The 27,952-nt window shown below is 38.9% G+C and overlaps 1 protein-coding gene across 4 annotated transcripts in view; it reads right to left on the reverse strand.

The window, feature by feature from the left end:
* ASH1L (ASH1 like histone lysine methyltransferase) overlaps positions 1 to 27,952 on the reverse strand; it is a 193,703-nt gene that overhangs the window by 156,359 nt on the left and 9,392 nt on the right. For 3 of the 4 annotated variants that reach the window (XM_054507853.2, XM_054507854.2, XM_045876583.3), the window contains exon 2: positions 8,020 to 8,540. In XM_054507853.2, coding sequence (XP_054363828.1) covers positions 8,020 to 8,439 — 420 coding nt within the window. In that variant the 5' untranslated portion in view covers positions 8,440 to 8,540. Of the gene's footprint in view, positions 1 to 8,019; positions 8,541 to 9,232; positions 9,420 to 27,952 lie in introns of all 4 variants that reach the window. The other variant, XM_045876584.3, reaches the window with a different exon arrangement.

The following is a 27,952-nucleotide window of genomic DNA, read 5'->3' on the forward strand; positions in this document are numbered from 1 at the left end:
TCTCCCTCTCCCACTCCCCCTGCTTGTGTTCCCTCTCTCGCTCTCTCTCTCTGTCAAATAAATAAATAAAATCTTAAAAAAAAAAGAAAAATAAATAAAAATTAAAATTAAAATACTTTCTAAGTCGAAACAGAGAAGAAACTTCAACCCAAGATTTCTTAAGAAGAAAATGCAGACAAAAAATGGAGTTTCCCTAAGTTTTGAGTGCAACACGAAAAAGCAGAACATGTAAGTACCCCAAGTAGTCCTCCACTTTGTATTTTCTCAGGACTCACCAACTTTAAAGGGCTTTCAGATTCTTATCCTGTATCACGACTGACAAACCTGTGAGACATGCTAGCTGTGCCTCTGCCCTTGTATTTACTTTGCTCCCCCAAAGCCCCTCTCTTTCTAGAAAATTCTAACAAAGATGCCAATACCTAATTCTGAATATGAACACCTCTATGAAGCTTTCCTTGCATATTCTCCACCCACCTTCTCCCAATGATTCTGTGAATTCATAAGTACTCTGTATTTTTATTATGGAAGTTATCACATGATAATAACCTGTTCACTGCACAGGATAGGCACTCAAATATTTTATGGAGAAATAGATAAATCAAAGAATAGTGTGAGGCTAGACTAGAGATTATGTCTAAAATTAAATGAAAAAACTTGATCTTCCTTTGTGAAAAGTACAATTATTAGTAATATAAGTAATACAAGTAAATATAAGTAATGCAAGTAAAATATTAATCCCTTGACCAGTTACCTAAAGTATAATAGATACAGGCACCTGGGTGGCTCAGTCAGTTAAGCCTCCTCTGACTCTTGATTTTGGCTGAGGTCATGATCTCAGGGTCGTGAGATCCAGCCCCACATCACACTCTGCGCTGGGCATGGAGCCTGATTAAGACACTCTCTCTTCCTCTGCCCCACACCTCCTACCCCCGGCGTGTGCGCACTCTTTCCCTCTCTCTCTGGGGGGCAAAAAAAGGAAAGAAAGAAAAGGCAAAACCTCGGTAGTATCTAACCCACTTTTTCCTCAACATTTCATTTCAAAACAACTGGGATTTGTGTGCAGCAATTTAAAAACTGCTAGGCAAATTAGCTACACTAAGCAAGAGCTGAGATACTATTATTATTATCTGTATAGTTTCTTATTAAAGAAACATTAATCTGTCAGTTCTGTAATTTAATAAAATCTCAGACCAAAAGGAATTAATTAGAATACGTGGACTCATGTGGGTTTTAATAACTCTCCATAAAAATCACTTCACTGAAATTCAAAATCACCTCTTCAATGAGCTGTTTTCTAGAGAATCTATTACATCGGCACAGGCATTTCTTTTCCAAACAGAAAACTAACTTTTGGACGAAAATTATAATTAGCGCTGTAAATTTTATTTATAATCCACTGTGCTCATTAAATCCACTCAACGAGGCTAAAATGACAACGAATAAACTATTCACTGGCAAAATGTCAGTCAACATAGTACTAGAGGTTCAATGCTCTGTGACCTAAATTGTAATAGTGTATAGTGGTATTGAAATAGACCCCAATCCCATTAAACTCAAACAAGTTTCAGTTTTAATCACCGGCCACAGGAAACAGATATTTTGGTTATTTTTCATTTGTCACAAAAGCACCATTTTTTGGCTTAGTAACTTAAGTAAACTGGGATCACATGTAACTGCACATACATGCTGCACAATTCCAAAGCTGGAATTTTGTTTAAATGACAGAAAGGAAGGTACCATTACCTCTTCTCCTTTTAAGTTCATGTGTAATAAATGCAGGTAAATACTATGACTTCCACCTCTACTCTTATTTTCTAAAATGCTGCTACAGAAGAATGAATAGACAACTTATGAAATGACAGACACCACATGAAGTGGCAAGACAACAAAACCCAAATTTTTATAGGAAATTTTTTTTTAAGATTGTATTTATTTATTTGTTTGACAGAGAGAGAGATTGAACACGAGCAGGGGGAGCGATAGAGAGAAGGCTCCCCACAGAGCAGTAAGCCAGATGTGGGGCTTGATCCCAGGACCCTGAGATCATGACATGACCAGAGCCAAAGGCAGCCACTCAATCGACTGAGCCACCCAGGTGCCCCTTACAGGAAATTTTTAAAAAAGATTTTCTTTATTTATTTGAGAGAGAGTTAGAGAGAGCACCCGCACAGTGGGGGATAGGCCGAGGGAAAGGGAGTCGCTGACTCTCCGCTGAGCTCAATGTGGGGCTCAATCCCAGGAACCTGAGACCACGACCCAAGCCAAATCAAGAGCTGGATCCTTAACCGACTGAGTCACAAAGGCACCCCAACTATTTATATTTTTTAATGGGGGAGGAGGGAGACATATGTATTTGCCTGCATATAGATAATATATTTTTGGGAGATATTACAGACTCTAATGTTGGGAGTTATTTTCCTGGAAGATTCTTTGCACCAATTTGGTTCCAAAACAACTAGTTCTTGGGGTGCCTGGGTGGCTTCTCCCTCTCCCTGCCTCTCCCCTTGCTTGTGCTCTCTCTGTCAAATAAATAAATAAAATCTTTAAAAACAAACAAACAGGGGCGCCTGGGTGGCTCAGTCACTGGGCGTCTGCCTTCGGCTCGGGTCATGATTCTGGGGTCCTGGGATCAAGCCCCACACTGGGTTCCCTGCTTGGCGAGAAGCCTGCTTCTCCCTCTGCCTGCCACACCCCCTGCTTGTGTTCCCTCTCTCGCTATCTCTCTGTCGAATAAATAAAATCTTTAAAAAATAAGTAAAAATAAAATAAAAAATAAAAACAAAACAACTAGTTCTTAATGAGGTATTATTTTCCAAGTGTAAATGTAAACCTGAAAATGTATTCAATATACCTATCAGTTTTCTTCATTTTGACTGAGAAATGGTTGTTCTGTTTAATCGTTATCACAGTTGGTAAGGGGTTATCATGAGATTGTCTAAAAAGGGATTCCAAAATAGATTTACTCAGAGGGGGAGAAGGATAATGACGGTGACAATATTTCATTGTTTCCTTTTTTATCTCTTAAATTCTGAATCATAGGAGTTTATTACCTAATCAAATAATATTTTCTGGTCCAATATCCATACGCTTACACATTTTATTTTATATATTTTTAGTGGGGGAGGGGCAGAGGGAAAAGGAGACTGAGAATCTTAAGCAGGCTCCACACACAGCAGGAAGCCCGCCACCCCCCACCGGGGCGGGGGGGGGGGGGCCCTCAATCTCTCCACCAGAGATCATGACCTGAGCTAAAATCAAGAGTCCGATGTTTAATTCACTGAGTCACTCAGGTGCCTCTACACATGACATTTTTTTTTTTTTTTTTTTTTTTTAAAGATTTTATTTATTTATTTGAGAGAGAGAGAATGAGAGAGAGCACATGAGAAGGGGAGGGTCGGAGGGAGAAGCAGACTCCCTGCAGAGCAGGGAGCCCGATGCGGGACTCGATCCAGGGACTCCAGGATCATGACCTGAGCCGAAGGCAGTCGCTTAACCAACTGAGCCACCCAGGCGCCCTACACATGACATTTTTTATAACAGCTTCCCATGTCCAAAGTATCTCTTGCTGTCTGAATTAGTTTCTGAATTCAGAGAGCAAGAATGATTAAAACCCTGAAAAAAACATAGAGGAAAATCTTCAATAAACTGGATTTGACAGTGATTTCTTGGATAGGACACCAAAAGCATAGGCAATAGAAGAAAAAATAGATAAACTAGAGTTCGTCAAAACTGAAAACCCTTGTGCATCTAGGACACTGTCAAGAGAGTGAGAAGACAACCCACACGGGGAGTTAGTATTAGCTAGTCTTATATACAGAATGTATAAAGAACCGTGAAAACTCACCAACAAAAAAATAGCACAATTCAAAAAGTGCCATACCAATTTACTCAACACCAGCAGTGGATGAGAGAGTTTGTTGCCCTAGATTCCCGCCAACACTCAATTATTATTATCATTAATATGAAATTTTTCAGTTTTGCCAAAAATGTAATATAGAAAGGTCTCAAAATTACTGAAACATAAACCAAGTACACCTTCACACCAAGTACACCGCACTGTAACTCAGTATCTTTAAAAACATATTAAATCTAAAAACATATTAAAAAATGCATTACAAATACATTTAATAAAAAGAGAATTAGGACCCTTAAAATCTTTAATATAACTTTAAATAAAAGACATTAAGAGTATCATCCTCTAATATTTTCTCAAAAGAATGAACTAAACTTCACACTCCAGTTATTAATGTCCTAGTTCCTAAACAATGAACTGAAATTTTTCATAAATTAGTGACATATTTGAATCCCTCTAAATAAAGAGTTCATGAGTAAACTACCATAAATTTAACAGTATGTCACATAATTCAAGAAAAGGGAAAATTTCACTCATGGAACTGAACTTGGGTTTTGCTTTTAAAAATTACATAAACAGGGGGCGCCTAGGTGGGTGGCTCAGTCGTTAAGCATCTGCCTTCTGCTCAGGTCATGATCCCAGGGTCCTGGGATTGAGCCCCGCATTGGGCTCCCTGCTCCGCGGGAGGCCTGCTTCTCCCTCTCCCACTCCCCCTGCTTCTGTTCCCTCTCTCGCTGTGTCTCTCTCTGTCAAATAAATAAATAAAATCTTTAAAAAATAAATAAATAAAAATTAAAATTACATAAGCAGTTTAAAAAATTAAACAGTTAACAATCATTCAGTCCTAATCATAACAGCAAACAACTTATTTTTTCAGAGGGCCTTGTTTTTGCTCTCTGAATACCGCTGAAAGAAAAATTCTATGTAGAGATAAAATATATGATCTATATTTGTTTTTATTAGGAATATAAGGCCTAATATTTGCTTTATCTTTTATTTTATTTTTTTAGGGAGGGAGAGAGGGAGAGAGAGAATCTTAAGCAGGTTCCACGCCCAGCACAGAGCCCCACATGGGGCTCGATCTCACTCTGAGCTGAAATCAAGAGTCGGACACTTAACTGACTGAACCACACAGGTGCCCTGTAATATTTGCTTTAAAAGCAACAATGAGGGGCGCCTGGGTGGCTCAGATGGTTAAGCGTCTGCCTTCGGCTCAGGTCATGATCCCAGGGTCCTGGGATCGAGTCCCGCATCGGGCTCCCTGCTAGGCGGGGAGCCTGCTTCTCCCTCTGCCTCTGCCTCTCTCTCTCTCTCTCTCTCTCTGACTCTCATGAATAAATAAATAAAACATAAAAAAAAAACAAACAAACAAAAAAAACCCTTCAAAAAAAAAATAATAATAAAAGCAACATTGACAAACCCAACTACTTTTGAAGAATTGGGGGTAAATGTTGCAGTTGCATTTAGTAAAACCTTGTTTTAAAATAAATAAACAAAGTGCCCACACTTTCTTAAAACTACCAACATGACTCGTAATAGTCCCTCTTTCCTTCCTTGGCCAAGGATGCTTAATCTTTTTATTTTTATTTTATTTTATTTATTTATTTTTAAATTTTTATTTTATTTATTTATTTATTTTTAAAGATTTTATTTATTTATCTGAGACAGAGAGAATGAGAGAGAGAGAGCACATGAGAGGGGGGAGGGTCAGAGGCAGAAGCAGGCTCCCTGCCAAGCAGGGAGCCTGATGCGGGACTCGATCCAGGGACTCCAGGATCATGACCTGAGCCGAAGGCAAGTCGCTTAACCAACTGAGCCACCCAGGCGCCCGCTTAATCTTTTTACAGTCATGACCTCCTTTAAGAAGCTGGTGATAGCTATGTAAAAACACAAAACTCTATACTGATTGTCGCATTGTGAGGACAACCCACACGCCAGCATCCTCCCAGGGACCGCAGGTTGTGAAGCCTTACATCAGGCTCTAACAAGGAAAAGAAAACATTCACAGGAACCTGTCACATGCCAGATGCTTTATATAAATTTAATTTTGTATACAACCATTGAAGATAGGCATTCATAGTCCCACTATAAATGAGAAGACTGGAGACTTTTACAAGGAAGGAGACTTTACAAACTCTTAACATTGTTTTAAGGAAAAAGGTCTACATAAAAATCTCTTTCAATCAACCTTATGAAAATCCTTGAGTTCAGCAGGAACAGATACCCTCATGAGGAAAATAAGGCTCAGGGGAGGTTACTCAACTTAGCAAAGATTCATCCAGTTCATTTTTTCAAGAATTGGTACAATACCCGTTTTTTTTCTTGGCTTCTAACTCATTCACAGTTCATTTTATCAATAAAACATCCCAAACTACTTTACATGTCTATAATCTTTGAAGAATAGCAACTATTAAAAATTTCTGGATGCCACAGCAATTTGAAGAACAAAGAGCCTGCATCATTATGGTTTCTGGTAACATGCAGAAAGCACATGAATTTGATGTTATTAACAGTAAAAACTGTTATTTCACACAGTCAGGAATATTTCAAAATTTTAGCCAAAATGTTAAGCCAATTCTTTCTAGCTAGATCCATTGTTTTACTTATATATACAAATAATTTAAATCTGCACGTGGGCACGTATGGTGCCCATCGCCTGAAATTAGATATTGTATGAAATGGCTAGGGGCACCTGGGTGGCTCAGTCGGTTAAGTGTCTAGCTGCCTTCGGCTCAGGTCATGATCCCAGGGTCATGGGATCGAGCCCCACGTCAGGCTCCCTACTCAGCAAGGAGCCTGCATCTCCCTTTCCTCCCCACCCCACCTCCACTTGTGCTTTCTCTTGCTCTAATAAATAAATAAAATCTAAAAAAAAAAAATAATAAAGACAAAGAAAAAAGAGAAATGGCTAAAACTTGTGGTCAACACGTGACCTAAAACAAATTTAATATCCTTTTTTTTTAAGATTTTATTTACTTATTTGACAGAGAGATAGAGAGAGAGCACAAGTAGGCAGAGAGCAGGCAGAGGTAGAGGGAGAAGCAGGCTCCGTGGGGCTCGATCCCAGGACTCTGGGATCATGACCTGAGCCGAAGGCAGAAGCTTAACCGACTGAGCCACCCAGGCGCCTCACACATTTAGTATCTTTACTGCACAGAATAAATAAGGTTAAGAAAAATTAGTTTTTTAAAAAGATTTTATTTATTTATTTGAGAGAGAGAGAGTGGGAGCACAAACAGGGCAGGCAGCAGAGGGAGAGGGAGAAGCAGGTTTCCCGCTGAACAGGGAGCCCGATGCGGGACTCAATCCCAGGACGCTGGGATCATGACCTGAGCCAAAGGCAGTCAGCTTAACTGACTGAGCCACCCAGGCGCCCTGAAAAATTAGTTATTATATTTGGATAGCCTACGAGAAAGAGGTGACAATATTTAATGTATCAACTTGCTTTATGAAGAGTGACAGGAATTAATCCTTGTATTAAACAGTTCATTTTACAAAAGCTTTCAACGTATGGGGCGCATAGGTGACTCAGTTAGTTAAGCTTCCGACTCTTGATTTCAGCTCAGGTCATGATGTCAGGGTTGTGAGATCGAGCCCTGCTTAAGATTCTCTCTCTCCCTCTCCCTCTGCTTCTGCCCCTCCCCTACCCCTCACACTCTCTCTCTCCTTCTCTTAAAAAAAAAAAAAAGAATGAAAAACCAAACCAAACCAAACCAAACCAAACACAAAAACCCACAAAAGCTTTCAACATATGGTAGTTAACTGGATCCTTACAACCACCTTTAAAAGGTAAGTGGTATTATAATCATTTGACATCTTTGAGCTCAATTTCTTCCCTGTTAATCTGTCTATAACAATGCTAGTAAATAGGAAGGTGAGATTCAAATGTAGGAAATTCCTAACTGCAAAGCCAGTATTCTTTCCACTATCACATGCAGGAGTAACAACATAGGTATATCCCATTTCAAATGTCTGCCATACAAATACACATGCATTCACGGTCATGCTATCATGCACGTCCCTGACAAGCCTCAGAGCCTCTTGTAGTCTCACAAAACGGACTACTTGGAAATAACAGAGATTAAAATCAAACTTCCCGTAATAAGTATGAAAGTTGGATAAAAAATTAATAAAGAAATCCAAGTAATGTCAACAATTCTACTCACCCGTTTTGAAGGACAGTGCTCATTCTTCTCATCTGTCATCTTCCCACTTTTAAGTGCTTTCCTTGGGTGCTTGATAGTTGTTTTTATGGCAGGTCGACATACATAGTTCTCCAAGTTTTTTGGAGGTTTTTTAGTTCTCTTGGCCTGAAGGCCAATTTTCAATTTTAAGTTTCCCTCTGAAAAGTTTGTTTCTTTCACTGAAAACTGTTGCTGTGCATCAGTCAAACCATCCTCCTTCCCTGCTTCGCTGTTTCTTTCCCGATTCCACTTGCGAAGGTCCTCTTCCTCTTTTGTGCTGTTCTCTAGCTCTCCTTCTCTCTTGCTGACCACTGGGCCAGTACCGACGGCAGAGGGACTCTTTCTTGAAAATCCTTCAGAGTCAGAACCCAATCCTAACATAGCAGTATTTCTAGGGTCCATCACAAGTGTCTGTTATTGCCAAGGAAGCTTAGGGAAATTTTACAGAACTGTGTTCCATAAAAAACAGGGATCTCCAAAACTTGCATCCAGCATCTCTTTCTCTGCAGGATAAACCGTAACAAAAATTCATCAGAAAAGAAAGAAACTATTGCTTAATGTGAAAAATGGGTATAAGGGGAGAGGGGCAAGGAGGTCAGGAAGAATCCCAAATCACAGTTATAACTAACCAAAATACAGTACAAAATGAACTTAAATTAATTTAGTTATAAATAAATTTAAAATTTTAGAATAAGCTTATTATTCTACAGATACCATAAACTAGTTGTAGTAATACATGTTATGGACTGGTTTTAGTGCTCCAACCTTTTTTAAGAGGTTTCGGGCTTTTCAGGTTAGGACTCTTAGGCTGGAATTATCTCTGCTGCTGGTGTACAATTAAACTCTGAATTCATTCACTCATTCATTCATTCAAAAATATTTCTGAGCTCCTATCATGTGCCAGGCATTGTGCAAAAACCTGAAAACACAGTACTCAACAAAACAGACCCAGTTCCTAAATTTACAAGACTTATACTCTAGTGAGAAAGACAAACACTAAAAAATTGTTGTATAAATGATTTATAACAATTGATATAAAAACTTTGAAAACCAGAAATTTAATTTTACAAGTTTTCCTAATAGTGAATAGTCAGTTGGCATGCTTTAATTCCCCAAATCCATAAATATTTTTTCCAAATTCATAAAATATTTTTAAATGAGCAAATTATTATTTTATAAAAGATATACACCTTACCTGTGAATCTGAATAATCTACACAGGGCAACCTCCTTCTCATAAATAAAGATCTTCAGGAAACCAGATTACCATATAATCAGAAGGCTGACTAGCAAATATAAAACCAAAACAATCCACTATTCTTGAAGATTGATAGACTAGTTTTTATTCTAAGCATATATCCAATCAAGATCCAGGACAAGTATCTGAAAAAAGAAGAACAGCCTATTCCTTAGAACATTCCATTTATGAAGTAGAATATTTCATAGTTTAAACTACGTGCCTTAAGACTTTTCTTTCCAACAAGATCGTAAGATTCTCAAGGACAAAGATCATACAACTATTTCACAACTTCTATAAGGAATGTAAGTAAAATGCATAGCCCGATGCCTAGCAACACAGCAAGGGTTCAAGAGAAGGTACCAATAATTAATTATTATTACTAAGAGTAGCAGCATATTAAGTATTCAGTAAATACTGGCCAGTTGACTAAACTCTTCAGTTTGTTCCCACTCTGTTCATTCACAAAAACAGCCACAACGGTAATCTTCCAATCAGCTCACTCTAACAATTCTTGCTAATGCTTCACAGATTAATGCTTCACAATAGTTTTCAAGGCTGTTCATAATCCAGCTCGTAAATATTCAAACTTGCTTGTCCTTACTTCCCAACACACATCCCCTATGACATCGTCAATTCAGTTTCCTTAACTGTCCCTAACAGATCATGTTCATCTTTGCTTCTGTGCCGTGTGCTTTCTTTCCCTCTAAAAGTACAAAGTCCTGGGGCGCCTGGGTGGATCAGTCGGTTAAGTGGCTGCCTTTGGCTCAGGCCATGATTTCGGGGTCTTGGGATCAAGCCCTGCGTCAGGCTCCCTGCTCAGTGGGGAGTCTGCTTCTCCCTCTCCCTCTGCCCTCCCATGGTCGCTTTCTCTCTCTCTCAAATAAATTAATTGAAAAAATAAAAAAGTACAAAGTCCTATCTTGTCTGAAATGGGTTCATAATCCTGAAATTTAAAACTCTGAGAACCAGAAGCTTTTTCATAATTCACTAAGGACAAAACCTGACCAGACCTGATTTGGATCCATTTGGGTCTTAATCACCACAATTTTTGTGAATAGTCATACATTTCAATGCAAAAGTATTACTGTGCTTGATGAAGGAGTGCTACTCTAAACACCACTGTGGAAGTAACCCAATCTACGCAAAAAACAAATTTTTGGATGATGCTTTGTGGACTTACGTTTTAACACTTGCATTTAAGCTTGCATTGACCTGATCCTTCCCTGAATACCTATTATCCATATAGGATCACAATCTGAGTAATCAGCTTTTTTTCCTCCTTCTTCCAAATTTGTCAACTACATCCCCAAATAATTACAGTGTTAAGCTTCATGAGGGTAGGGACCTCTTCTGGCTTGCTCACGACTATATTTCCAGCACCCAGAATGATGAACAGCACATATATTAGTATCGAATAAATAGCTGAATGAATGAATTTTAAGGCCCCTATAGCTTCTAACATAATATCTGGCATTTAGAAAATGTTTCTCCTTTCCTTTCTTACATGAGTTCACCTTCTGTTATAAGAGTCCTATATACAAGTTTTATCTTATATGTTTATTATATGTATTTCATAGAGGTAGTTTTCTATAAACTTACTACAATATCTTAATCGCACTAGTAACAGCTTCAAAATTATATCTTATACCTCCTTCTGTCTCTGTACCATCAAAGCTGGTCTAAGAAAAATCATGTTCACTGATCTCACTTTACATTCCTGAACGCTAACCTCAACTGGACCCTTAGTGCTGAAACCTATTTCCCTAATCCGCCACTCCCCCACACAGCTACTTGAAGTCATCTCCACCCTCACTGATTTTGCTTCCAATCTGATGATGGCAGTAGAAACAATCAGAAGAAAACTGCCACAAGCCCCCACTATACTGACCCACCTCCTGTGTGTCTATTCCTATAGATTCTGCCTTCCCTACTACCATAATATAGTGGGGCACCTGGGTGGCTCAGTCGATTAAGCATCTGACTCTTGGTCTCAGCTCAGGTTTTGATCTCAGGGTTGTGAGTCCAGGCCCCATGTTGGGCTCCACACTGGGTGTGGAGCCTGCTTAAAAAGATAATAATAATTAAAAAATACATATATTTCCAACCCCTCCACTTGAGCACCAAAACCTACCCTCTCCTTGCCTTCTCAAGAGCTTTATTAGGGCAACTATCCTTTCTCCCTTGCATCATCCATTTCTCATTTTTCCTCTAGATGATACCAATCAGCATGAAAACATACTACAATAATTTCTCATCTAAGAAAACTCCTCTTGACCCCATATCTTCTACCAGCTTCCCATTTCTCTGTCCCCCTCTTATAACCAAACTTCTTCAAAGGGCAGTCCATTCTTGCCATCTCTAAATCCTCACCTTTTTTCTCTGGAATGCACCAATCACACTTTCACCACCACCTCTCCAAATAAACTGCTAGTCAAGGTCACTAACGTACTCCATGCTACTAAGTACACCGGTCAGTTCTTAGTCCTCTACTTGACCTAGCCACAGAATGTGACACAGTGGAACAGCCCCATCGTCTCTGCACTGACTTCCAGGAGCCCTCTCTGGATTCTTCTGCCTTACTGGCTAGTCAACCTCAGTCTCCTTTACCAGTTTTTCCTTTTCTCCCTGAACATTAAACACTGGCACACCCCAGGGCATGCTCTTCCCTTCCCCATCTACACTTACTTGCTAAATGCCCAAATCCAAACTTTTGGCCTCAAAGTCCATCTAACATTGTTGATTCACAAATTTCTATCACTAGATAGAGACCAGGTGGGACCTCTTCCTCGAACTCCAGAATCCTGTATCTAAATGCCTACCTGACACACTGCCTAGATGTCTACTAGACAGACACTGCAAGTTTAGCCTCCTTAAAATCAGTTCATCTTCTGCCTCATCCCCCCCAACTGTTCTTCCCACAGGCTTCCTCATCTCAGTAAATAAATGCAACTCCAGCTAGAAATATTTAGGCTAAAAATTCCTCATCACCCTTAACTCCTCTTTCTCATGCCTCACATGTCCATTTAGTCAGCAGTCTTCTTTACCTTCGAAATACATGCACATTCTATTTCTCGCTAATTTAACAGCTACCACTCAGATCCAAGTGATAATATGTCACCTGGACTACTGCAGAAGTCTCTTCACTGGCTCGCTCCTTGCTTCAGCCCTTTGTATCTCTTTAGTCGTCTCAAGTCAGCAGCCAGGTGATCCTTTAAAAGCTTGTGTCTGATCATGTCATTCCTGGGCTCAACACCCTTTCAGTGGCTTCCCACCTCACTCAAAATGGAAGTCAAAGTCCTTCCAATGGCCTAAAGGCCCTATTTACTCTGCTGTACAATCCACTCTACCTCTCTTCCACCTCTTACCAAACTCCCCACTTAGTTCCAAGAAGGGGGGGTGGGGAGCAGAGGTCTCCTCTTTCTGTTTCTCAAAGTAAAATACTCCTACCACAGGGCCTTTGCAATTATTATTCTGCCTGACTAGAACACTCCTTCCCCAGATAACTAGCTGCACGATTTGCTCTTTCATGTCCTTCACCTTTACCTAAATGTAACCTTATAGAACAGGCAATCTCTGACAATCCTTTATAAAACTGAAAAACACTTATCGCACCATCTTCTTCTAACATTCTGTCCTGTTTTATTTTTCTCCATGGCTCTTCTTACCATCTGGTGTACAATGTATTTATTTATTATGGATGTCTTTCCATTGGGATGTAAAGTGCCCCCAGGAAATGGATTTTTGTCAGTTTAGTTCAATGTAATGTCCTAGCACCTAAAACCGGAGCTGGCATGTAGGTGTTCAGTAAGTATTTGAATTAATTGCATGTCTTTTCTGGGATGTATCTTACTGGCTTTAATTTTTTATTTTCTAGTCATTTTCTCCCCTTTCTTTCTTCTTTCTTGTTTCTTATTTATCTATTTTTAAGCAGGCTCCACGCCCAGTGTACAGGCCAGCACAGGTCTTGAACTCACGACCCTGAGATCAAGACGTGAGCTGAGATCAAGAGTTGGACACTTGGGGCACCTGGGTGGCTCAGCAGGTTAAGCATATGCCTTCAGCTCAGGTCATGATCTCAGGGCCATGAGATCAAGCCTCGAGTCTGGCTCCATGCTCAGCGGCTGAAAATTCTCCCCCTCTTCCTCTGGCCCTCCCCCCTGCTCTCTGCCATTCTCTCTCTCTCTAAAATAACTAAATACATCTTAAATTTAAAAAAAAAGAGTTGGACACTTAATGGACTGAGCCACCCAGGCACTGCATGTTTCTTAATTTCTAATACCCATCCTGGGTTTCATATTACTAGTGGTGAACTAATACACCTGCCATGTATTTTTTTGGTTAGTCATGAAAACAAATCTGTTCTAGAATAAAAACAAATAATTTACACAGAAACAACTGCTTTTATATCCATTTAAATTTCCCTACATTTTTTTCATAATGAAGGAATCCAGAACTCTTCATATATATATGTATAAATGTGAAGCAGAACTTCAGTATTTCCTCCAAAGAACTCAAAAGCATTTTTACCAGCACTTACTTTTAACACACTACAGAGAAGGGTTTGGAGAGCATGATTCTCTTCATTTTAAAATGGAAAAACTGAATCTCAGTGACACAGATTATTATATAAATATCAACAAACTAAAAAAGAATTAATTTGAAAACACTGATCACTACCCCAGAAATGTATGTAAGAATAGAGAAATATGTTTCCCTAACTTGATCAAAGAGGAAAAAGAACAGTATGCCTAAGGGCATATTTTGTGAATCCATCTAGGCAGTGAGACTGGAAAAGCATGATTGGCAAACCCTACATACCAAAATTTAAGTGTTTCTAGTAAAGATAAATCCAAATTCTGAAGATACTTCACAACAAAGAATGCTTTTTATCTGCTAAATGTAAACTGCTTGAAAACCAGTCCCTACACCAGCTGCCAGAATTCTGATACTGAACTCTGAAAACAGTATTCTTTGTGAATGATACTCTTTAAGCTTTTGGAAAGGTATCTATATAATCTAGGTTTTCTATCCAGGGACAAGGATGCCATGTTGTTATACAATGTATTCTGGTTCCTACTACAATATATTCAAGGCAAAATATAGTTCCAAGGGGAAACACAGAACTAAGACTGCTAGAATCTCTTTACTCTAAGAGACAAATTCAACATTCATCTCACATGCAACGTTGGGATTTACAGGATATCTTCAAATCACTGAAACAATCCAGAACAGTCTAGTCCAAATTCAAGGGAAACTAACACTAAATCTATATCATGAAGCCCTTTCACTGAGATCATTTTATCTGTGAACAAGCTTTTTAGAAAATTACTAATTACTAGGGTGCCTGGGTAGTTCTGCATTCAGTGGAGTCTGCTTGTCTCTCTCCCTCTGCCCCTCCCCCCCAACTCGTGCGCACACATACGCACTCTCAAATAAATGAGATCTAAAAAAAAGGAGAGAAAATTTCTAATTGTATTAATAGGATATATACATTATATCAACACAAGGCATGATAATCTTTTTTTTTTAGATTTTATTTATTCATTTGACAGAGAGAGAGAGAGAGCACAAGTGGGGGTGGGGAGCGGCAGGCAGAGGGAGAGGAAGAAGCAGTCTCCCATCTGAGCAAGGAGCGGGATGCCAGGCTCCATCCCAGGACCCTGTGATCATGACCTGAGCTGAAGGCAGAAGCTTAACTGACTGAGCCACCCAGGTGCCCCAAAGCATGATAACCTAACAACATATTAGATACTACCTATAAATATACAAAATAAATCACATTTCATAGTGATTTATGAATGCTCTATTGCTATATATTCATATATTATTGCAATATGACAATACCTGGGCAAGCAATACAAACATAAAACTTTTGAACAGGAATTGCTCAAACTTGTTTTTACCTCATACCCTATTCCCTCTATGAAGTGATGACTACTACCCACCCACACCTCCCATACTAATCTCACATCCAATTAACAAACAACGGATCTGATAAAAATAAACAAATTCACTGTTAACACAGTGCTCTGGTCTGTGAGATACCAAACCATTATGGAAAACAATTCAACTAAGTTTGGAGACCATTTTGTGTACATACCTTGTCTATCATAACAGGTTGGAAGGGAATAGGCATACTTTGATAAAACACTATTTAGCAAGGCAATATAAAATCAACTATGTATTTTTTATTTAATTTTTTTTTTAGATTTTATTTATTTATTTGACAGAGAAAGACACAGTGAGAGAGGGAACATAAGCAGGGGGAGTGGGAGAGGGGAAGCTGGCTTCCCACAGAGCAGGGAGCCCGATGTGGGGCTCGATCCCAGAACCCCGGGATCATGACCTGAGCCGAAGACAGACGCTTAGACTGAGCCACCCAGGCGCCCCTACTATGTATTTTTTTAAATACTACAAAACTGAGTCCTTCCAGTGGATGCATTAGTTAAATTAAAAAAAAAAAAAAAAAATTACATACCTAAAAATTTACTGACCTCTTATATTTGCAAAGCTCTATGCTAATGTTATACAGATTACCTCAGTTACTATTATTATTCCATTTTCAGAGATGAAAAAACAAGTTAATAATCAATAAAAGCTTGAGCCCAGGTCTGCTGGTTCCTCTCAATACTATGTTACGCTGCCTCCCAAAGATCATTTTCATTCCTGGTCTTACTACTCCTCTCTGTTACATCTAGCATACTTGCTATTTGAAACTCTTGCTTGTCTTCTATGATCACACATTCTACTGGCTCTCCAACTACCTCTGCAACCATGATTATCATTTCCTTTATGCATTCATCATCCTTAATCTATCCCTTCATTCAGTGAATATTCTGAGAGCCTAAAATATGTTTTGGGAATTGTGATACCCACTGTAGAAATAGTTATAAATAATTCAATATGGTCCTAAGTCTTATGAACTTTAAATTTTAGAGGGGGAGGCAGATAAATGACCAATTATTTATTTATTTATTTATTTTTATTTATTTATTTTTTAAATTTTTTAAAAAAGATTTTACTTATTTATTTGACAGAGAGGGACACAGCGAGAGAGGGAACACAAGCAGGGGGAGTGGGAGAGAGAGAAGCAGGCTTCCCGCGGAGCAGGGAGCCCAATGCGGGGCTCGATCCCAGGACACCGGGGTCATGACCTGAGCTTAACGACTGAGCCACCCAGGCGCCCCTGACTAATTATTTAAATATGTGATTACAACTTATAATAAATGTGAAGGTATTGAAATATGAGGTAGTATATCAAGGAAACTTGGAGTAACAGGGAATATATCTTAGAAAAATAATTAACTTTAAGCTGAGACCCAGTCTGAGTAGGAAACAGCCAGGCAAAAGAGGCATTAGGAGATACTTCAAAGGTGTAACTGATTTGATTTTCAGCAAGATGCAGGAAAGGAGGGAGAGAATTGAAAACGTAAGCAACTGGTGAATTGTATGGTAGTACCATTTAGACATTCCATCAACAAATTATTTACCAAGTGACCATTATGTAACAGGAACTGGGGACATAGCAGTGCAAAAACACAAAAATCCCTGCCCTCATGTGGCTGACGTTATAAAAGTTGTCTGCTGGGATGAGATTAAGAATTCAGTAAGTATGTTAAATTTTAGATGTCTGTGAAACATTTAAGTAGAAAGGTCAAGCCGACAGCCAGGAACACATGCACATATGATATACACAGAAGGAGGCAGTATGATGACACTCTATAAACATATAAGAGAGTTTTACAATTTTTTTTTCAACCTGATAAGAAAGATATTTTATATTAACTCTAATATGTAAGAATAACTTTTCTTTCTTTTTGGGTAAGTACATTTATCTAAAATTATCACATTGCAGATTGAACAATGTTGGCAGATTTTTAGCTTAAGTATAGTTTTTCTCATCCGTGATAAATTTTTGTCTTCTCTGTGGTCCTTATCAAACATAGTAAGAGACTGTAATCATTATTCTATTTCTCAACAGTAAGAAAACAGATATAAATTAACTATATAAGATCTTAAAAAATTACAGCACATTATGTATCTTAATTTGCCCTAGCTTTTATACTCTTTCATCATACATCTTATGGATGACCATCCTATTTCTTAGGATATATCTTATTAGCTAAGTAAGCACAGTACCACCAGTTGCTCAAGTTGGAAACCTGGCGGTCATCCTTGCCTCCTCTCACTCCCCTATTCCCAACGTGACCCTAACACCAAAACTTGTGAATTCCACAAAAATAGTTTCTGATTACACCCAGTTCTAAGTCCACTGCCATTCTGTCCAAAACAACAACAAATCTTACACAGAATATAGCAGCTTTCTAACTTCTCTGTATATCCACCTTGTTCTCCTCCAATCCCTGCTCTAAGATGCAGCTAGAAAGATGATTTAAAAAATTTATTTAAAATATTTTTTTAGAAATATGATTTAAAAAATAATCTGATGTCATTTCCCTGCTAGATTAAGGGAGAGCTCCCTGTTAAGTGCTCATGCAGCATCTTCTAAGTCTCTTAACACTCATCATCATAGTAAGTTATATGCTTTTTTGGGGTAAATTATATGCTTAATACCCATATTTTCCACTACAGCATTTGTTCCATGAGAATAAGAATCCTGACTGCCTTATTTGCTGCAATATCCTTAGCAAAGTACCCGGAACATAAAAGGTATTCAATAAATATCTACTAACTGAATAAGAAAACATACATAATACTACATTTTAAATTACATATGTAGACAAAAACTAAAAGATAATAAAATGAAAATAAAAAACAAAAATAAAAATACTAAAGGATTGACATTTTTCTTTAAGTATTATATAATCTTACACTGTTATTATGATTTTAAAAATAAGCACTATGTATATCACCATGTAATCTGCTCTTCAAAAGTAAAAGGGTAAGCAGTGTACTAACTGCCTTAAGATGTTTTATATTGAATCACTGATATACAAATCACTGAAATCACAAAAAGCTAGACTATCTTCATAAAGATACCAAGAAATCTTGAACTATGTTCCTAAATAATTTATATAACATAAACTACACTTACAGAGTTGGATAAAGCTTTTTTCTTTTTTTTAAGATTTATTCATTTGAGAGAGAGAGGAGGAGGTATGCGAGCAGGGGGAGGGGGAAAGGGAGAGAATCTCAAGCAGACTCCCCGCTGAGCACAGAGCCCAAAGTGGGGCTCAATCCCATGACCCTGAAATCATGACCTGAGCTGAAATCAAGAGTCGGATGCTCAACCGACTGAGCCACCCAGGTGCCCCGGACAAAGCTTTTTTTTCTATACTCAACTACAGAACAACATTCATTTAAAACAGAGTGACAACCACCAATAATTCCTAACTTTCAAAGCACTCATCACCAATAAATCTAGCTGTTTTCACACTTACGTACGGTACATATTTCTTAAATTCCAAGATGCTAGTAATTTAAGAAGGGTTCATGAATCACTGACCGCATTTTCAGGAGAAAAAATTTTTAACCACTACCACATTAAATATAATTATCAATTGTGTTATTTCCTAATTTCAGAAACATAAAACTGGGAGAAAAGACTATGTCTCATGACCAAGGAAATACTGTATTATACCAACAAACTAATTCTGACAGTCAGAACAAGAAAGTCAAATAGGAGACATAAATTACAATTAGTAAGCCACAGGGAAAATACACACAGAAAGCATTCCCGGGGCGCCTGGGTGGCTCAGTCGGTTGGGTGTCTGCCTTCGGCTTGGGTCATGATCCCGGGGTCCTGGGATCGAGCCCTGCGTCGGGCTCCCTGCTCAGCAGGGAGCCTGCTTCTCTCACTGGCTCACTCTCTCAAATAAATAAATAAAGATCTTTAAAAAAAAAAAGCATTCCCAAAGCTAAATCCTGGGAAAAAAATTATACTCACCGAGTGTCACATGGATAATCTAATCAAACCTTGCTTAGCTCTTCCTGAGAAGTAAAGTTAACACAGCTCAGATGTATACACTTAACTCTGTTTTTGTTTTTGTTTTTTTAAAAAAAAGGTGGAATGGGGCTGTAGTGGAAAGGAATATATAGAGATGTTGATTTCTACCCCTAGGGAATTCTAAAATGGCAACAGGAGGGAAGTAAAAGTTACATCAGATTTTCCCATAAATGAATTATTGTATTCTGACAAGGGTTAGGGACTGTGAACTCAGGGCCAATGCACGTGGTTTCACATTAAACAAAAGAGCCACTTCAAAAGGGCACCACTCACATTGTAAATATCTTACATTTGTTTTTTATAAAAATTTTCTGTGGAGAAATGAATAGGAATGTAAAATGGTGCAGACACTTTGGAAAACAGTTTGGCAGTTCCTCAAAAGGTTAAAGAGAGTTACCAGATGGCCCATCAAGTTCACTGCTAGGTATATACCCAAGAAAAACGAAAATATGTTCACAGAAATTTGTATACAAATGTTCACAGCAACATTATCCATACAATGGAATGTCATTCATCCATAAAGAAGAATGAAGTCCAGGGCAACTGGGTGGCTCAGTCAGTTAGGTGCCCAACTCTTGCCTTTAGCTCAGGTCATGATCTCAGAGTCCTGAGATGGAGCCTGTGTTGGTGTCCACCCTCAGTGGGGAGTCTGCTTGAGATTCTCTCCCTCTGCTCTTCTCCCCACTCATACATGTATGTGCGCTCTCTCTCTCAAATAAGTAAATAAATCTTTAAAAAAAAAAGAAAGAAAGAAAGCAGCACTGGTACATACTACAATGCGGATGTATCTTAAACATTATGCTAAATGAAAGATGCCAGTTCCGAAAGACAACCTGTGGATTCCATTTATACGAAATGTCCAAAAAAGGAAAATCCATAGAGAAAAAAAGTAGATTAATGGTTACCTACGCATGGGGAAAAGGGGAATGTCTGGGATGGAGTGACCACTAGTTAATGGACACCAAGATCAAATGTTCTAAGATTAGGTAGTGGTGATGGTTGTATTACTATGTGAATATACCAAGAACCACTGAATTGTACACTTTTTTTTTTTTAAAGATTTTATTTATTTATTTGACAGAGAGAGAGAACACAAGTAGGCAGAGTGGCAGGCAGAGAGCGAGCGAGAAGCAGGCTCCCCGCCAAGCAGGGAGCCCGATGTGGGGCTTGATCCCAGGACCCCGGGATCATGACCTGAGCCGAAGGCAGACGCTTAACCGACTGAGCCACCTAGGAGCCCCAACTTTTTTTTTTTTTAAGATTTTATTTATTTATTTATTTATTTATTTATTTATTTATTTAACACAGAGAAAAAGGTAGCGAGAGCAGGAGCGCAAGCAGGGGGAGTGGGAGAGGGAGAAGCAGGCTTCCCACTGAGCAGGGAGCCCGATGGCAGGGCTCGATCCAGGACCCTGGGATCATGACCCAAGCCGAAGGCAGACGCTTAACAACAGCACCTAGGCTGAATTGTACTCTTCAAATTGTAGATTATATAGGACACGAAACACATCTCAATGAAGCCTTTTAAAAATTTTCTGGCAGATCAAAATAAGGTACCTTGTGGAAGGGGTTCCTTTCCTTGCATAAAAACAAAATGTGGGCTAGTGGTAATCTTGTAAAAACTTTTTTCAATTAATAGCTTTCAACATGGCAACAAGCTGATTTATTTGACATATGTTGCTACATGTTGACCTAACTGGCTATTCATTTGGAGAAGACAAAGATCCATTCTTCAAGTTACACTAAAAAATAATTTCCTCATGGATTTAAGAGCTATATGCGAAAATGAAAGTATCTGAAGGATTTTTGTGAATATTTCTTTTTTCTTTTTTTAAGGTTTTATTTATTTATTTGACAGAGAGAGACACAGTGAGAGAGGGAACACAGGCAGGGGGAGTGGGAGAGGGAGAAGCAGGTTCCCCACGGAGCAGGGAGCCCGATGCGGGGCTCAATCCCAGGACCCTGGGATCATGACCTGAGCCGAAGGCAGACGCTTAACGACTGAGCCACCCAGGCGCCCCTTTGTGAATATTTCTATAGCCTACTGTAGAGAAACCTTCATAAGCAAATCAAGAAACTAGAAGCCATAAAGGAAAATACTGACAGATTTGATTATATAAAAACATTATAGATCAGTAAGGTTAAGAGTTATTCTATAAACTGGTAAGTAAGAAATGATATAATACGAGAGATGTGCACAGGCAATCACAGAAAAGATGGAAATAATCAAGTAGAAACATAAAAAGAGGCACTATATCACTAGTAGTCAGGGAGGTATGAGTTAAAACAAGACAGTTTTCACTCATCGGTTTGGTTGAAATTTTATTTATTTATTTATTTATTTATTTATTTATTTATTTAAAGATTTATTTATTTATCTGAGAGAGAGAGAGTACATGAGAGGGGAGAGGGTTAGAGGGAGAAGCAGGCTCCTCGCCGAGCAGGGAGCCTGATGCGGGACTCGATCCGGGGACTCCAGGATCATGACCTGAGCCGAAGGCAGTCGCTTAACCAACTGAGCCACCCAGGCGCCCTGGTTGAAATTTTAAACACTGACAACAACTACTACTAGCAGAGTATACAGGCAAATAAACACTGGTGGCCACCATCATTTATTCTGGAAAGCACTACTTACAGCATCTATGACAATTTTAAGTTTTACATACTCTCAGACTTCAATAGCAATTTTGAGGTTCTTATCATAGAAAAACAAAAGCACTAATAAATGATTTATTATAGCACTGCTTAATGTGGCCACAGGAAAAAAAAAAGATATACATATATTCATACACACACACAAATATAGAACCATGTCTGATGGGGCACCTGGGTGGCTCAGTCGTTAAGCATCTGCCTTTGGCTCAGGTCATGGTCCTGGGGCCTTGGGCTCGAGCCCCGCATCAGGCTCCATGCTCAGCGGGAAGCCTGCATCTCCCTCTCCCACTCCCCCTGCTTGTGTTCTCTCTGTCAGATAAATAAAATCTTAAAAAAAAACAAAAACAAAACCACTTCTGCCATTTTTCAGTAAAAGAGCAAGCATGATGTTATATGTGTAAGGAATAGAAAAAAAAAAACCATATGTATTTTTATGCATACAGAAATAAGTACAAATGATTATACACCAGCTAACAGCACTGGTTATTTTAGGGGTTTGGAAGTAAAAGGGAAATAAAATTATGTACATTTTTTCTTGACCTGTTACAGAATTTGTATTAGTTTCATAACTAAGCAAAAATCCAATAAAAACAGGGCGCCTGGTGGCCCAGTTGGTTAAGCGACTGCCTTCGGCTCAGGTCATGATCCTGGAGTCCAGGATCGAGTCCAGCACCGGGCTCCCTGCTCAGCAGGGAGTCTGCTTCTCCCTCTGACCCTCCCCCTCCATGCTCGCTCTCTCAAACAAATAAATAAATAAAATCTTTTTAAAAAATCCAAAAAAACCATATTTTGAAAAGATTTGAAATACACATAGCTACCATATGTCGATATCTCTCAAAGTGTTGTTGTGTTCATATCTACATGAAATTGAGCAAAGTAACCCAATTAATTGTGGACATACTTTCTAACTCCAATATTCTACTACTGACTAGCTATTTTCTTAAAACATTCCTCTCCTGTTCATTTCCATTTAACGGACTACCGCACATTTACACACATCTTTATTTTTTTATTATTTTATTGTGGTAAGAACACTTAACATGAGATTTACCCTCTTAACAAATTTTTAAGTGTGCAGTACAGTAGTGTTGACTATAGGCACAATGTTGTACAGCACATCTCCAGAGCGCATTCATCTTGCCTGACTGAAACTTCACACCTGTTGATAAGGAATTCTCCATTTCCCCCATTCCTAACTACATACCTCTTTATAAAAAATATGAACTTCTGTTCATCAAAAGAAACCACCGTGAGAGTGAAAAGGCAAGCCACACATTGGATAATGTTATGTGGAAGGCATATATTGGAGAAAAGGACTGCATTCAGAATATATATTATCCAACAAGCACTAAAAGATGCTCTACACCTCACCAATAATCAGGTAAATGCAATCAATACCACAATGAAATACTATTACCCACTAAAATGGCTAAAATTAAAAAGAATGACAACAAATGTTGGTGAAGATGTGGAACAAAGGGAACACCTATACATTCCTGGTATAGTTATAAAGTCAGACAGTCAGTTTGGAAAACTGTTTCACAGTATTTACTAAAGATAAAAATATGCTGGGCGCCCAGGTGGGCTCAGTCGTTAAGTGTCTGCCTTCGGCTCGGGTCATGATCCCAGGGTCCTGGGATGGAGTCCCACATCGGGCTCCCTGCTCCGCGGGAAGCCTGCTTCTCCCTCTCCCACTCCCCCTGCTTGTGTTCCTGCTCTCACTATGTCTCTCTGTCAAATAAATAAATAAAACTTAAAAAAAAAAAAGGATAAAAATATGCTTACCCTGTGGCCCAGCAATTCCACTCCTAGGTATATGCCAAAGAGAAATGAGTGCATATTGTTCACCAAAAGAGGGGAGGGTGGCCAGGTAAGGCTTCACAGCATCAACTTGAACTTTGTCTCAGAAGATGGGTAGTGTTCCCTAAGCAGCCAGGCACTGGGAGGAACATGAAAGTCATGGAGATAAAAACAAACTGTTTGGGAATGATGACGGTTCCAAAAAGCTGAAGCACAAGGGTAAGAGACCCAGCGAGACACAAAGCTGAAGTGGTAGACAGGATCTTGAAGAAAGAGCCAAACAGTCTGTTATGCCAAGAGACACAGTCAGGTTTGGATTTAGAAATTACATTCAGAAAGGTGTGTGGGATGTAGCTAAGGAAGCCAATGAGGGTGGGGCACAGAGAGGTAATTCTCACTTTGCTGCCATTTTACCCATTTTGAAGAATAACTGCTTTTCTTATACCCAGCCTGCCATTCTAACATTGGTATGCTGCTTTAACTGATGATCCTCCAGAAATTACTGTATTACCAAAATGGTGAAGGGGAAAAGTAGGTGTGCAGATGACAGAAGCAAAGATTTACTTAAACCACTCCCCACAAACAACTACCACTGTCCTTATGTGTTTACTTCTGTTTTTAAGAGCAATCACTGTTGAACAAAATGTAAAGAATGCAACTGTCATTCCATAACATTCATAATTAAGAGGCCTATGAAACAAGGGTATTGGCCTATAACCAGAATTACCTAAAAACTCCCCAAAATTATATAGCAAAAATTTTATGTGTATATATGCACTTTTTGGGAAAGGGTACAAAGATTTCATACTCTTATTGGGGCCCATAACTACCGCCACCACCACCACCACCACCACCACAAAAGGAGTTACGATCCTCTGTTTTTGAAATCAGCTTCTAAGATAAGGTACAGAATGGATACCCAGGAAACTAGAAGATGGCCACTTTGAACCACCTAAGTCTCAGTGAACAGTTTCCAGATTTTTGTGGAATAGATTCATCTAAAAATATTTTGAGAGGCTTATCTGAATCCCAAATCATATTACCATCTTAAACATCTCAGTTTCTACTTAAGAAGATCACGTCTAACCTATCTGGAAACTTTTGGTAGTGTTTTCCTAAGGACACCATTAACTTGGAAAAGAAATGGCTCTCTAATGCACACAACTGATGATTCTGACTCTGACATGGGAAAAAGAAATCATACATGATGGACATACATGAATTCTCTGGTGATTTCTATAAGATTGCAACAAGATGTCAGATAAACCCTGGGGAATATGTTATTAGAAATGTTTCCCCTCAATGTTCTGGAATTAATTTCTCTTCCTGGACTGACAAAGTCCAAAACTACTGGCCTTTCAGGCATAGTGCCAATTCAACAGATGGGCCCTACATTTTCCTAATGGTAGAGGTAGACTGGCAAGTGTGAAGTCATGTACTCAAGCAAGAGAGTATCTGTTTCATGCAGTAGCTAAGAGGATTTCTGATAGGGTTTTAAATCAATGACACAAAATAACCTACATGCTGTGATTTTTGTCTGTAATTTCTATTCCTTTCCATTTTTGACACCTCAGATACATTTAAATAGATACCTACCCAAACCCAGATGTCCCAAAATATGCAATAAGTCAACCTCACAAGCCCCTAATACCTTCAAGTATTGGATCTTACACATGTATTCTCAGATAATAATGTGTTGACTCAGTAAGTCCACAGATGAAAACCAGCTTCTTTAAAGGAAGGTTTAACAATGCCCAGTGATAGACCAAAGAAGAAAAGGAGGCAGCTTGATCTCACTCTAAATTTTCAAAGCCAGGAATGGTTATCATGTGAATGGGTAAGAAGCTTCATGTCTTTTGATACCTCCTTATTTTATTATTATTTTTTAAAGTTTATTTAAGTAATCTCTACATCCAACATGGGGCTCAATCTCACCACCCTGGGATCAAAAGCTGTATGCTCCTCCAACTGAGCCAGTCAGGCACCCCAAAACTTCATTATTTTATAAATTTATATTTATTTATTTTACTTTATGTTGCCCTCCACAATGGAGATCTAGGAAGGTAATGACCATTCTGGCCATCTTTTCAGAGTAATCTAGTAAAAATAGGCACTTTGGCTTTTAGTTTCATATAAAATGAGTGTTCTGATCTCTGCAGCACAATAAAAAAGCTACTTAACAGATAAAAAATAAATCTGTAGACGAACCATGAGAGACTATGTACTCTGAGAAACAAACTGAGGGTTTTAGAGGGGAGGGGAGGGGAGGGATGGGTTAGCCTGGTGATGGGTATTAAAGAGGGCACGTACTGCATGGAGCACTGGGTGCTATACGCAAACACTGAATCATGGAACACTACATCAAAAACTAATGATGTAATGTATGGTGACTAACATAATAAAATATAATTTAAAATAAATCTGTTCATTAACCATTTTATTTTTGTCTGTCTTTACTAATTAGTACTTGCTAGTTTTTCTTAAGAAAGTATTATTCCTAAAATTATCAAACAATTCTTTCAGCCCTGGCATTACTGATTAAGTGCCTCTAAATGTCAAGAATACCCCACAATTCATTTCAAGACTATCTACACTCACTCTCCGGGTAATCTCATCAAGTCCCATGGCTCTAAACAGCACCTCTACCCTGATCAACTACCAAATTTATATTTGCCCCAATCCTGAGATTTATATATCAAACTTCCTGCTCAGTATCTCAACCAGAAACATTTAATAGAAAACTCAAAGTCAGTACATCCAAACCAAATTCTTAATTTCTGCACTCCTGAAACCTGCCTCTCCCAGTGTTCCAAATTTCAGTAAATGGCACCCAACATTGAGGCCATCATTGCAGTGAAACTTGACTACTCTTTGACTCAGACCCCACAGCCAATCCAAGTTATCATCCCCCCATCTTTAAAAATGTATCCCAAATCCATCTCCCTGATAACACCCTAAATTCAACTTACAATCATCTCTTGCCTCAAATATCACAATGGCCTAGCTGGTCACTCTGGTTGCATCATTCTTGCCTTTCAAAGTGTATATATTAGATCAAGTCACTTCCCTGTTCAAACCTCCCAACAGGTTCCCATCAAGTCTAGAATAAGATCTACACAGTTAGTCAAGTCTTACAAGTCCCTAAGTTATTTAGCCCCTGGCTACCTCTTCTACCTATTTCCTATCATTCATCCCCACCTTGTTTACTCTGTTCAAGCCCTTTCTTATTTCTTAAACACAGCAAACATACTACTGCCTCAGGGCTTATGCTCACACCCCAGACAGCTGCATGGGGCCCTTTGTGTCATGCAAGTCTCTACTCAAGTACCACTGCCTCAAAGAACTTCCCTAATCACTGAACATCCCCTTACTTTGTTTACATTTCCTTTACACCTATCCTGGAAATGCTATGACATTATACCCATTTATTAATATCTTACAAGAAGTGAGCACCAATGATTTTTTTTTCAAGATTTCATTTATTTGACAGAGACAGCGAGAGAGGGAACACAAGCAGGGGGAGTGGCAGAGGGAGAAGCAGGCTCTCCGCCAAGCAGGGAGCCCTATGTGGGGCTCGATCCCAGAACCCCGGGATCATGACCTGAGCCGAAGGCAGACGCTCAATGACTGAGCCACCCAGGTGCCCTTACCAATGATTTTTTTAAGTAATCTCTACACTCAACATGGCCTTGAACTCAGGACCCCGAGATCAAGAGTTGCACGCTCCAACGACTGAGGCAGCCAGGTACCCCTGAAAGCAATGATTTTTTACTTCTTTTTTCAGGGCTGTACTACCCTCTGGGCTTAGAACAATAGCTGGTATAACATAAGTATACAATTAATATTTACTGAATGAAAGACTATATATATTCCTTGTTGGAAGGCACAGGAGACAGAATGCTCGTTTTAGTTTTTATTTGACTCTGAACAGAGGACTTAATCTACTGATATCCCAAAGGACTAACTGTCCAGTAGATTGCCTGGATTAAACACAGGCACATAATAAAGATCCTCAAGAGGAAGAGATTTTTGTCCTAGAACTGACTTGCTCTGGCATAAAATAATCCCATCCCAAGACATTCTTTCAATACCTTGCTTGAACCACATGCAATGTGATGGCAGCACATTACAGCAGTACTAAAACATCTTGATCTGGAAGAGTAAAATGAAAATGCCCAAGGACCTGATTTTGTTCATTCATCACTGTATCCTAAAGTCTAGCACATAATAAACAATAAAGTGAGGTGATATAGT

This window comes from Mirounga angustirostris, unplaced genomic scaffold (assembly GCF_029215605.1).
Source record: "Mirounga angustirostris isolate CCGP_5_RB_7025 unplaced genomic scaffold, mMirAng1.0.hap1 SCAF_6, whole genome shotgun sequence".
Taxonomy (NCBI): Eukaryota; Metazoa; Chordata; class Mammalia; order Carnivora; family Phocidae; genus Mirounga; species Mirounga angustirostris.